Raw genomic sequence first — 13,098 nt, forward strand, 5'->3', positions numbered from 1 at the left:
AACTATACTTCCATGGTCCACGAACAGTAAATTTTTGTATATATATAAAGGTTACAAAAAATATATATATTAATTAGTGGTACTATATATTTATTTTGGAAATCTCTTCATATTCATACATTTATTTTCTTTGATGTTATCCAACATGTCTATCAATCTATTAACCCCTCTGCGTGGATCTCAGTACGTGGTACATCACAGGCTGCAAGCCCATTTACAGATCATCGTATTCTGTATGTCTAGCTCCACTCTCTCGGCTGAGTTTTTTTTTTTTCTTTTGCTCCCTATATCACCCTATCACTATCTATTTTTGAATATCTATGACTAGTCTTGGGGCCTCTTAGAACATTTTGAGTCATTCATCATAATCATTTCCTTTGGCTAAATTTCTGACCCAGCTTGAATGGTTAATATCGAGTCCTTTATTTTCCTTTTGATCACTTTCCTGTCTATTTAAAGATCAAAGTTTGTTTGGTTGCAGTCTTTATTAGTTTATATAGTTGACATTCAAAAATCAGACTACCTCCAGACCTGAGGGGTCCAGAATTTTAAGAAATTACAGATTTTGGATAGTTATATATGCTGTCAATAGATATATTGACTACCTACAGTTCTTTAAACAAAGAAAATTAAACATTAATCAAACAGGCAGTGAAATTTTAATGCTCACAACTAAATAGAGCAGCTTTGTAGAATTTCAGTTCAACCGAATTATGAAAACAGTGGCATGCTGAAACAGTAAACTTTAAAATGCACTCTGAAATCCATGCCAGAAATCTGAAAGAACCAGATTATCAATGGTCAGATTTTTGAATGTCAACTTACACTTTTTTGTTTTTTTTGTAATATATACATGTACTTTTGCTCAGTAAAAAGCTATGTCCAGACTTTCTAATAGTTAGAAAGACATCCTACACACCTTAGGGATGGGGGGAGGGCACATGAGAGTAAGCAGTCATAATATGTATAGCGTCTGGGGGTGGCCACTGGTCATTACTCTAATAGTTTAGGTATATCGTTCATATTTTTTGTCCTTATGGCAGTCTGTCCCAGGGCTTGGAGTGACATTGAATAGATGTGCAGAGCTACAGACATTTGTAATTTTTATGTTTACCACTTTAGCATATTTCAGTCAGTTGATAATTTTATTTTTTGTTTATTAATCTATAAATTTATTCATTAAAAAAAATCAGTTTTCGGAAAGACTGAGACACTCAGTCCTTTGCAACTCTTTCAAATTTACTCTGAGATTTTACTGATACTAAATTTTCTTTGTAATATATTGTTATAGAAATATTGGCATAGTTGACTTCATTATTTTTTAGTAGTATATAATTAAGATCAAATGTAATAATCATTATACAGTGCTACCTCGGCTTACAAATTTCCTGAAATACCTCTTATTTTCATCTGAGTTAACAAATGCGGGTTCGATCAATGGAGATTTTTGTTGATATGGATGCAAGTGCTAGTATAAAACAACTGTGTCGTAAGCTGAATTTTAGCGTCAATCATCTTTAGAGAGAATTATTGTCACCTGAGCCTGATTAATTTGTGTCTACTTCAGAATATTTTTCCAGATGTAACTCTACTGCTGTTTCGGAAAATGGAACAAATCATTTAATATAAAATGCTTTAAAAAAGGAGCCTATGTTTTCAGAGCACGTGTTCTTTCAGTGCAAGACTCTTAGCATTAGACCGAACAATCTGGACATTCTAGGAACTTATCTTTCTCATCTGAATGCATAATACTCAGAAATGAGCTGACCATAACCTAAATGGATGGGGGACACCTATGAACTTGATTGGGTTGTGTCAATACCAGCTTTAGTCGATTAAAGATGGTGTTGGTTGTGCACATGGTGCAAAATGAAAAGATCTCCAGTATCTCATCTTTTTGAAAATTCTCATTTATCCTAATTTGGAGCTGCTTATTGAAGACTTTGGTCAGTTATTGTCCTTTTTATAGTGCTCCAAAAAACTTATCTTTAAGTTTTGGGCAGTATCTGGACCAATTTTTATGGAAAGGTATGGGAAATTGTGATTCCCAAATGAATTTATCTTCGTTAGCCGAGGTATCATTGTACTTGATCTGATAATTATGTACATCATGATGCTTGCATCTTTCTTTTTCAAATTCTAATGCTTTTGTCAATGTACCTAATCATATTTTAAGCTTTATCTATCGACAAAGTTCTGAAATCAGTGTTTGCCTGAATTTATTTTCTGCACAATTTAAGAACAATTTTCAACATTATGTTACACTTATGTTGCATTAGAAAAAAAACTGCACCAGATATTTATCTTTTGCATTGTATATATATATATCCTTTGTTTATCATTATCGCATCTCTCATATATGTGTATTTCTGGTTATATGCTTGTATTCTAGTCAAAGAATCATTCTTTTTACCTTCATTCACCGGAATTTCGAATCTTATTTCTACTTCACAGACAAGGACAAAAATTTCAAACTACGTATTATGTACTATTGAAATACTGATTGTTACTTACAAATACATTGGGTTTTTATACTCATAGATTAGAAATGTCAACTTTTTTGTTGCATAATTCTGTGTCTAATAATCTTTGTAAAAAATTTAAAAAGTTTGAGATGACTGTGTGTAATTTTTTAGGTTCTCCACATCCATGCAAAAGCACAGGTGGTGTTCATTTGGAATTGACTCAACTTTTTGGATGCTATGCCTAGGTATAATCGAGCACCAATATTTAGCTGACAGTGAAAAATTGCCAAATTAAATACCTTCAATTTTGTATTTATTTTTTTAATTTGTCAGTATGGATCGTGGCTGCCTATTGTTATGTGGACAAAATTCCCGACTACTGCAAAAAACCGTTTAGACAAGTTTTAATTTTTTTACACATTAGAGAGTGAGAAGGGATTTTCCATAGACATAGACTTGCATTAGAAGTAACAATTTTGATCCAAGAAGTGGGTTAGTATTCATGTTCATCAGTTTTATTGAAAACTAGAAAAAAAAAACCAGTGCTGCCTGGATTTTCTTTCTATGTAGGCTATCTCAAATTGTTTGCACAACAGATATCTTGGCAGCCGTGCACTTTAGAAACACACTTTCACTTACAAAAAGTTTTGAAATGATGTGCAGTTACTTAAAATCTCGAAATTTGTTTGAGGGGGTCATAAGAAATTAAAATTTTATACAGTGTGTTACACATTTCAATTATTGAAATGTAGATGCTGCTCCGAAAAGTAATTTGCAAAAAATTTATATTTTTAAATACAATTATTTATAGACACATTATAATATCACTATATTTTTGCAACTTATCACTGTGTTAGCAAGTTTTCATTGGCTCAAAAGTTGCCATTTTTAGGGACTTTACAGAATTGAATGAATTTCAACCATTTTATTTTTTTATTCACAATAAATTACAATTGTATTTTTGACAATTACAGAATTTTTACACCTTAGAATTTAATTTACATTTCAGAACCACACCCTCAATTATTGGCAATAAATGCAGAAAACTTCAGTCTTCTCAGGGTGGAACTTACATTTTACTAATTGGAAGTATTAGAGCACAGGGTCTACATAAAGAGTTAATCTTTCTATTCTTTTATGTATATGACATCTCGGGATATTCAAGACATTTTGAGTAACTGCCCGTCATTTGAAAACTTTTGTAATTGAAAGTATATTTTTCTAAAGACAACGGTTGCAGAGATATCAGCTGTGCAAACAATTTTGGACACCCTGTGTTACTGGGAACATAAAAGAAGTGGCAAACTACTGTAAAAGAGAATAAACCTGTCTAAAAAAATGCATTGTTTGGGAACCACAGTAACCAAACTAAACATTCCAGAAGTCATTGTTGCCTGACCATTTTGGTCATTTGACTAGCTCTGACGAACTTTTAAAGTAGCCCATTGTTCGAGTCCTGTTTGGTATGTATGCGAAATTTGGCAAAGATTGGTCTAAAATTGTTGATTTGTGTAAAGAACATACATAGACACACACACAAATCAATTTTATATGTATAGATCATATAGCATCCACAAGGTTGAATTATTATGTATTTAAAAAAATGTGGTCATGAAAACAAACATTTTATTTTAAGAATAACTTGTGCATACACACACCACTGCAGTACAGTAGAACCCAACTCCACCAACATAATTTGCATCAATAAATTGTAATTTCAGGATGATTAAATATGCAGATTTCAGGCAGGGATTGGCAAATCAGGAAAAAAAGGTGCTAGAGAGCCAAATTGTATTTTATCAGTAAGCATTAATCTCCAATTATAAGCATGGGAGATAACTTTTCCGGGACTTACAGAGAATTGTTTTTTTGCCCTCAGACTCAAATTTAACAATTGTACATAGAAAATGTAGGTGTTAATTTAGATTTTTCACTCATCATGGTGACTTGATGCCCAGGATCTGTCAGGTTATGACTAGAAGGTCAAGTATCACATATCCTGTATGCTTGCAAAATGTCTTATGTAAAGAAATGAACTTTTCAGGAGACAAAAAAACAGCAATAGCTAACTGGTTTCAATACACATGACAGTTTGTAATAATGCCATTGCTAGCGTTCTATTTGTCAGAAACATGACAGTTTTACAGAATATGCAAATACACAAAAGAGTTTTAGTGGCATAAAAAAAAAATTGAGGATTGTGAAATGACATTTTGCACGCACGCTGATGATATTATACTAATTATAATCTGATATACACTCAAACTTGAACAATTTGGTCACATTTTCCTTTGTATCACTAAATTTCTTAGTAACATTATTTCTTGCTGTTTCAACCAAGGAATTCCATCACAAGGAAGCCTCTATGTTGCTTACTTGCTCTTTTGAAGTGTCTTCACTTTCACTGATAGGAGAATTTCTAACTTTTGCGATAAATTTCCTCAATGCAGTAAGGAAAAAATTACTGCTAAAGTTACAGACGTTATTAGGAGAGTTCTGGGTAAATGAGGTTCTACTGTGTATGTATATTTTAACTGTTTTTGTCAAGGATTTCACATGAGCTAGACCAGTGGTTCTCAAAGTGTGTGTCGCAGCTCCTAGTGGTGTCGTGGTGAGCTAGTCATATCCATATGTGCTTGTTCAGCACTTTGAAGTGGTTCTTTGTTAGGATATTTTGGATAGCCATGGGGGTGGGGGGGGGGGATGAACATTGACAAAAGCAAGGGAGCTGCGTGTTAAAGTTTGAGAATCACTGCATTGACCTATACAATAAGCTCATTTTTTGTTATTCTAATAAATAGGTGATATACAATTTTTTCGTTGCAAAAACCATGCCCATTTATTGTAAGCAATGAATGTTGTGCTTTATTTCAACTTGGTGACATATGCTCAAGCTTTGATATCTCAAAATGCTTCCAGAAACTATATCTGGAGCATGAAATAATTTGATCAAAGCTTAATTAATATATGTATGAAAAATTTCATTCCTGTGCTGTTTCAGTTGTGGGGGTTACATACATGGTAAGCCCTAATTTGGCCTTTATCTCACCACTTGTTCATCGTAAAGATGTGGTTTCTATGTAAAAAATGCTAAAAATGTGTTTGGAAATCACCCTTTACCAGTTTTGAGAGTGAAAATAGAGCGTCATAAAATAAAATTTTTTTTTACAGGGACACCTGTCTTGAAAAACCCAATTAGAAAGTCCTTGTTCTGTCTCTCCTAGGCAAACAAAGGGGGAAAAAAATTATTATTTCCAAGTGAATTATTCGCTGAGATATTTGAATTAAAAAACCGTAGTCAAGTTGGGAAGAAACAGTATATATATACTGTAAAATGGTCAATGCTGCTTTCCCTCATTTATGTTGTTTTTTCCAGACTTTTCTCCAATTTTTGAGTTTAAATATCTCAATGCATATTGTACTTAGAAACTGGAAATTGTTTTGGTGTCCTATGTAATCCGGTTTTTTTGCCACACACTGTATATTTTCAATCTCAAAACTGGTACAGGGTGATTTCTGAACGCATTTTTTAAATTGAAACCATACCACTACAATAAACGGTTGATTAGATGAAGGTAGCATTAGGGCTTACAGGGCACCCAGTATAACATACTGAAACTAAACATTTTTTGTGTGCTTTTAAAATGCATATATTTTGGAAAAAAAAGTGTCTGTGAAATTATCCTTTGGTCAATGTCGAACCGAACAATGTTATAGTGGAAAAAAATATTATAAAAAATAAATGTATTGTCGATGTTAAATTTTCTGTTGTCTGAATTCTTGGGAGTAATAATGCAAAAGGTAATTGTGTGTTGTAAGCTTACATTTAAAATATACAGATTGGGCACAAAGTCCCTGACACATTTTAAAATATTGATAAAAGAAAATCCACCAATTGGGATAAAAAGGCGTGGCTAACTCAAAAATACTTATGAGGCCTAGGGAGTTTTTTTTTTGATAAATTTGAAAAAAAATTCAAAATTTCACTCACAGATGCTTTATTGCAAAAAACTTGTCTTAACACATAAAATGTGACAAACAGTGCATAGTTAATGCTTATTACGAGAGATTTGTGTTGCATGAAACTACCAAATTTACATTTCATTCCATGTGTCTGCTAAGGTAAATTGTGGTGGGGTTCCTATATCACTTTTTTTCCGTGATTAATGTTGGGTTTTTTCATGATACAGTGCCATCTGTAAGTGAAATTTTGAACTTTTTTAATTTATCAAAAAGACGACCACAATAATTAGTGTACACCACACTTTACTATTTCAATTGTTTTTTTGTGTCCATAACTTCTTGCCCACCCTGTATTTTGACTAACGCGGGGGGGGGGGTGCACTTTTGAAATAATGACTTGGGTCCAGGAGAGATCTGTGAGTCCTTAAATGTCTGAATGATTCGGTGAGATGCAAGCGATCAATCTTTGAAAGGCCAAGTTATGGGTGCTCCATGACGACAATGTGCTAACTCACAGGTACCTGACCTACTGGTATCAGATTACCTGTCAAAACATTACATTCCCCCCCCCCCCCGTGACTTTTTACTTTTTCCTCAGATAAAGAACTTGCTTATGGGACAATACCTCTTAGGTTCCGAAGAAGTGCAGGAAACAGCGACAAAGGTACTGGAGAGTCACAAAAACAAGACTTGCAATTCACATTTACATCTTTGTATGAACAACGGCAAAAATGCATAATTGCGCGAAGTACTTACTTTGAAGGAAACGCCAAATAAACAAGTTCTATCTGCACTCATTTCTCCGTAATAAAATAATACAAAGTCTGCAATAACACTAGCTGAATTTTATTAATGACATAACTTTTTTTTGTTATGAATAAAATGTTTATAAATACATTTCATCGTGGTACCAACAATACCAAATCAGATGCCGAGCCGATAACAGCTTTAAATTTAGTGGGGGCTCCGATGATAAAGCTACCTCGATATATATAAAAATTAAAACCTCTTCAATGATATATTTTCTAGTCCACAGGGTATTGCTATGTAGAATTTATGAGTCTGAAATAATTTTAATTTCAGAAATTTGAGTGAGCCTCAATGAAAATAAGATGGAAAAATACATTGAACATTTTATAAAAAAAAAAGTTGGGGCCGCCAAAATAATAGAACGGTTTTGTTATAGACAGGCCCTAAGTCTTCCCATACAGGGTATCCTCCAAGTCCTAATGCAGTCTTTATCTCATCAACTGTTCGTCGTAGAGGTATGATTCCAATTAAAAAATTGTGTTCAAAAATCACTCTGTACCAGTTTGAAGAGTGAAAATAGTCATTAAATTATCTGAATTTTTATACGGTCCTCCAACTTTCGATTTGAAAGTTGTTGCCCTGTCTTTCCCGAGACCAAAAAACAAATTCCATGTTCCAATATTCAAAGAAATTTGATTGCAGATCTCATAGAAAAAAAGAACAGTATATATACAAACTAAGGGACAGCACTTCTTTCCTTCATTTATGCTGTTCTTTACCAACTTTTCGGTTTGTGAATTCAAATATATCTGCGAATATTCCACTTAGAAATATATAATATTTTTTGTTGATCTCAGGAGAGACAGGGAGCAACTTTTAATAGAAAGATGTGGGCATATAAAAATTTAAATTAACTAATTAAACTGGTACAGTGATTTTTTAAACACACTTTGAGCATTTGTTAAATTAGAACTATACCTCTATGACAAACGGTTGATGACGGCCAGATTAAGACAAGACACCCTGTATATACAAGTTTCTGGCCCATGGACTGAAAAGCTAGTGCACACTTGTTGTACAGTAAATTAATAAAAGCTTAAAGCATTGTGGGTGAAAACTTTTGATGTATAGAGACTCATAAATGCAGTGTGTGATGTGTACTCCAAAATATTTCTAAATGTGATCAGGACGTAAATATTCTAAAATAAAAACATCATTTATTGAGCATCACAACAGGTAAAGGCACACATTTCACAACACTGTATACATCACATAAACCTAAACAGACACGGTATAATCAATATGATTATGATAACTACTCTAAATAATGACAAACTGAATGCAAATAAATCAGTGTTCGGAATAATAACGCTTTTTCAGCGTTCTGTATTTCTTCAACATGTACAAAGCCTCCAGTTCTTTGATAATGTACTGACCCCTTGTCAAAAGTATCTCCAGTTGTTCTTTGTCTGTAACGTTCTTATTCTTCATGAAGGCTTCCTTTAAACGCGTCCTGAAGTAATCGTATCCTTTAGGATAATCCCTGCCAAGGAACAGCAACTGAAATATGCAAACATTTCAACTTTGAAATAAATTTAAACACATATTCACTAACATGTAAATATTTCATCAAGTATACTTCACCTGAATATGCATACATAGTTAAAATTCATAGATATATATGTGCCATCACTCGCCCAATTCATGGTTCATCTGCAGCTTCCCAAAATAGTTTAGCTGATATTTTCACTTATTAGAGAATCATTGCAAAGGCTAAATAGGCAAACAAATGCATACCTCTATCTCTCTATGGCACCCCTCACAAAGGTGCCAACATTCCTAGGAGCCACGAAACAAAATTTAAGAAACGCTGACTTATGAAATAATGATTGTGGGGAGGGGCAAGATTAGACTTCACAGTACATTGGTTCCCCAGGAAGTTTCTTCACACCTTGTGATTAATACACCAACCTCTGAGACACTACTATAGTGTGACCACTGAAACACGGCACCAAATGATGCATATATAACAATAAGTGAGGCAATATGCATCATTATGTTCTTTTTCTGTGCTCCAATTCATAATATCTAGCACTGTGAAAATGTTATGATTCAATTCCAAGACTATCCTACTCCCATTTCCGCAGTCTAAAATTCTTAGGGGGGGGGGGATTATATAATGAGAATAGACAGCAGCAACATTAAGTAAGCTTCACAATTATATGAGCTACGAGTTACTTTCTACCAATTATATAAGTTCTATTTCACAAACATCTACTACATCATTGCTATTTGTTCCTCTCCTCTGTTGACAACCTATCGGGTGAGTTCAAATAACACATTTTTCATAACTATTAAAATAAGCAAACGTGGAAACATCAATTTCACAGGTAAAAGATTTTAAGGTTAAAAAAATGTTTTTAGTCCTCAAGCCCAAACAAATGTCTGGGAAATGATTGATTTTAACTACAGTAATATATAGTAGTGTTTCTCAGTCTTTTTCAGTCCATGGCCCTGATGATATTTTCTTCTCATGGCCCCCTTGTCTTATCCAGCGCCCCCCCCCCCCCATGCTCATCATTCGAGATAGAGACCCATTCTACTTATCAAATTGAATTTATTCAAAACGAAATTTATAATGAACAAATATTTTATAAATAAAATGTAATCCTGGGCCAAACACGGATTCAGAAGGTAAGTGCTCATCCGTTCCAAGAGCCGAACGCAATGTGTAAAATATGGGGGTGTGTGTGTGTGATCCACATAATGAACCTACAATTGACCTTCCCAACACATCACCATGGGTTTGCGCCTACCCTGGATTAGAATTCAGTGAGCTTCCTTCTTGTGAAGGGTTTTGCAAGGCTGTCTCAACATCATGAGCCCCCATCCAAAGTTATGTTCTGGGGGCCTCCTACTTAGCTAGAAATAACAGCTTACATATTTGCACACTTATATTCGAAAACTATATAACCGAATCTCATCATGTAGGGCCCCCCTAAGGAGGATATGAGTACCTGGGCTATACCCACATAGGTCCGTGGATTAAGATGGCCCTGGTTCTATGGACAGTTCTGGAGTAGTAATATTTTCTCCCTCCATATTTCACTTGAAAGCTCCAATTCTTCACAACTCTGTGGTTCCCCCCCCCTTCACACTTGCACTTGTCATGGCTCCCCTTTCACTGGATTTTCACCCGTGGCCCCCATTAGAATATCTCAGGACTGCGGGGGGGGGGGGGGGACATACGGCCCCAGGTTGAGAACCACTATAATATGGCAGACAAAATATATATATTAACACTGAAATTTCTTGTAAGTGATGTACTTATAACGTAAAAATAATTGCTTATAACTCACGTTTTTGTATAGATGGATCACCCTGCTTTTCACAGAAGACATATTTAAAGTAAAATAAAGTTCAAATCTCCAGGTTGATCATCGAATATCAATCTCTGCTCGTTTCAGCTCCAATTCAGACAGCAGTTTCCTCAAAGTTGAAATGGACCGAGAGAGATCTGTTACATAACGAAATAAAAATCATTAAGCATTTTCAAGTCATCACATTCAAAATCATGTGAATATTTATTTTCAACGACGTGAGCATATAAATACCATAATTTTTCCTTTGGGGCCACTCAAGTATTACGTAAGCAGATTTTTAGCCATTTTTAACCCCCCCCCCTTGTCAGCAGCTTAGAATATTTCATGTCTTCAAAAGGGTGGTTGATGACGTAAGCAATCTTCAAACACCCCTCCCCCCTTTGTCAACAAAAGTCAGCAAATCCGAACCCCCCACCCCGATGCTTGTAATACTTGAATGACCCCTTGTATTACAAAACCTGAAGAAAGTAAAGTTTTACTGCGAGTCATTTTTTATTACGGAATTTGATCATAGAAACTCTTACAAAGGTTTTTTTAACAGCTGGCTGATGCGAAGATATATTTTGGAAAGAGAAAATTCAGCTGCCCCTGCGGGAAATCAAACCCACATCCTTTCACTTTCCGGGTGAACTCTCTAGATCACTAGACTACAGAGGCAACGAATATCTCAATCTTTCCTTGGAGCTCGTGTGCACTGAACAGGACTGTACATGGACGGTCAGACCTAACTTAGGCCAAAGCTCACAATTGCTGACAATGCCACCATATGGCGACTTATCCCAAGATGATGTCACTCTCCGCTATCTATACAAAGGTTTTTCAACAGCTGTTAAAAACCTTTGTATGGATAGTGGAGAAAGACATCATCTTCAGATAGAAATTCTTTCTTGGTGGAAGAACAGACAACCCAAACTACTTTTTTGTGGAATGGTTCGGGCGATAGAAGCTATGAGTAGGCCTATAACATGGGATCCTATGCATTCGTTCAAGTCCGGGTAAGGGAGCGATGAGAGAAAACTTTTTTTGAAGATCAACTGCAGGGCAGCAGAAGGGTGCTGACATCATTCACACCAGGCCACGAGTGATTAGCCATTTCATTTTTCCTCATTCATCTTCTGTTGGTTGTGTGTTTGACAGGGCCTTCCACTCACAAAAATGAATGAACCGGGACAGTAGGGCTTGCAAAGGTAGAAAACCACTGCTTTAGGTCACTCTTTTGGCCAATCACATGCTCGCACACGCTCTAGGTCACTCACTGACCTGATCCTTCGCTCTGTATATCACGATTTGCTCTTTTGGTCATCCACATCTGCTTGCATACACTTTAGGTCATTTACATGCTTGCCCACCAGGGTCGCAACTAGGGGGGGGGTGCAGGCGGTTCTGGTGCGCCGGACTAGAGGGTCGCAAATTTTACTCTTTAGCCTCTCCTTCAACATTATGAGGGGGCGCCAAAATGGGTGCTCGCCCCGGCTGACCAAGCATCTAGTTGCGGCCCTGTTGCCTACGCTCTAAGTCGTTCTCTTGCTCACTCACGTGCTTGCAAACGTCTCTAGATCAATTTTGTTTGTTGGTCATTTACTGATCTAGTCCCTAGCTGTCCGGGCAGATGCGGATTTATCGAGGGTTACACAAATTTCGCCGCCCTTCTCTCCCATTCTACTAATTTCCTTGGGCCTCTCATTCCTCAAGTTCGCCGCCCTTGGCTATAGCCCCCTAAGCCTCCCAGTAAATACGCCACCGCTCCAACTATCGAACTGAAATTGCCATAAACAATCCCTTTTATAAATGAAAGAAAAGATTAATCAGTATTTGTGCCGATAATAAAATAAATTAACGGAACGCCATCTGTATTCATTTAAAGAACTCCCGCAATAATAAAACTTGAAAACGCGTCCCTTTTTTTAATGATGTATGCATGCTTACCCGTGCAACAGCAAAATATGTATATCGTATAAATTAACTGGAACGTACCCGTCTCCGGTCACGTACGCACGCAACGCCTCGATTGGCCCGAATTGTTCTCCCTCCGTGGAAATACTGACGCCTTTATCAATATGTATCCAATAACAATAATAATAAACAAACCGAACAGAGGCGCTTATCTATTATTGGCCGCAAGTACGCATCGAGTGTTGAAAATAACAATCCGAACCGAAGCCGCTTGAAAGACCTACAATCGCGACACAACACTGCGGTTGTTTTTCTTCTCTCTGTTGAGGCGCGCGACGGGAGGAAAAAAAAAAGAGCTTCTTTCTTCCCTCCCCTCCGGTCTTGTTACACACGCTGTATCTCACTGTGGCTGGAGGGAGGATCGCCATGGCCCCCAGATTTTGGAGCAGGGCCCTCTAGGCTAGGATCTTTGCAGGGATCCCAGACCAGAATTTTCAAAAGGGCCCTCTTTAAAGTGAATTTATAGCGTGGGGAAAAAAATGATTACAAAATCGTTCTGGGCTCCCCAGAGCTGGAGCCCTGTCAGTCCCACCCTTGTGGGGCCATGGGGATCGTTGTCACATATATATATATATATATATATA

General features: G+C 36.1%; 1 protein-coding gene across 2 annotated transcripts; it reads right to left on the reverse strand.

Annotated features, from left to right (window-relative positions):
* Nucleotides 1–7,258: 7,258 nt before the first annotated feature.
* Nucleotides 7,259–12,776, reverse strand: osi (electron transfer flavoprotein regulatory factor orsai). 2 transcript variants are annotated; one of them, XM_089255337.1, is made up of 3 exons: nt 12,536–12,776; nt 10,538–10,695; nt 7,259–8,738 (listed from the first exon to the last, which is right to left on the reverse strand). In XM_089255337.1, the coding sequence occupies exons 2-3, from the start codon at nt 10,577–10,579 to the stop codon at nt 8,529–8,531; spliced, it is 252 nt and encodes an 83-aa protein (XP_089111463.1). In that variant the 5' UTR covers nt 10,580–10,695; nt 12,536–12,776; the 3' UTR covers nt 7,259–8,528. The 2 variants fall into 2 exon arrangements, with proteins under 2 accessions (XP_089111463.1, XP_089111467.1); XM_089255341.1 differs by having other exon boundaries at nt 12,488–12,589.
* Nucleotides 12,777–13,098: the final 322 nt, after the last annotated feature.

Source organism: Pholcus phalangioides, unplaced genomic scaffold, assembly GCF_987345545.1.
Source record: "Pholcus phalangioides strain wild (caught in Gottingen) unplaced genomic scaffold, Ppha-v1.0 ptg000004l_1, whole genome shotgun sequence".
NCBI lineage: Eukaryota > Metazoa > Arthropoda > Arachnida > Araneae > Pholcidae > Pholcus > Pholcus phalangioides.

What these genes read in the sequence shown, in the direction of transcription:
- osi (XM_089255337.1), bottom strand. Translation starts at nt 10,579, where the DNA reads ATGTCTTCTGTGAAAAGCAGGGTGATCCATCTATACAAAAAC. An exon ending in TGATCCATCTATACAAAAAC is followed by an intron (nt 8,739 to 10,537) that starts GTGAGTTATAAG and finishes TGCATATTTCAG; the next exon opens with TTGCTGTTCCTTGGCAGGGA.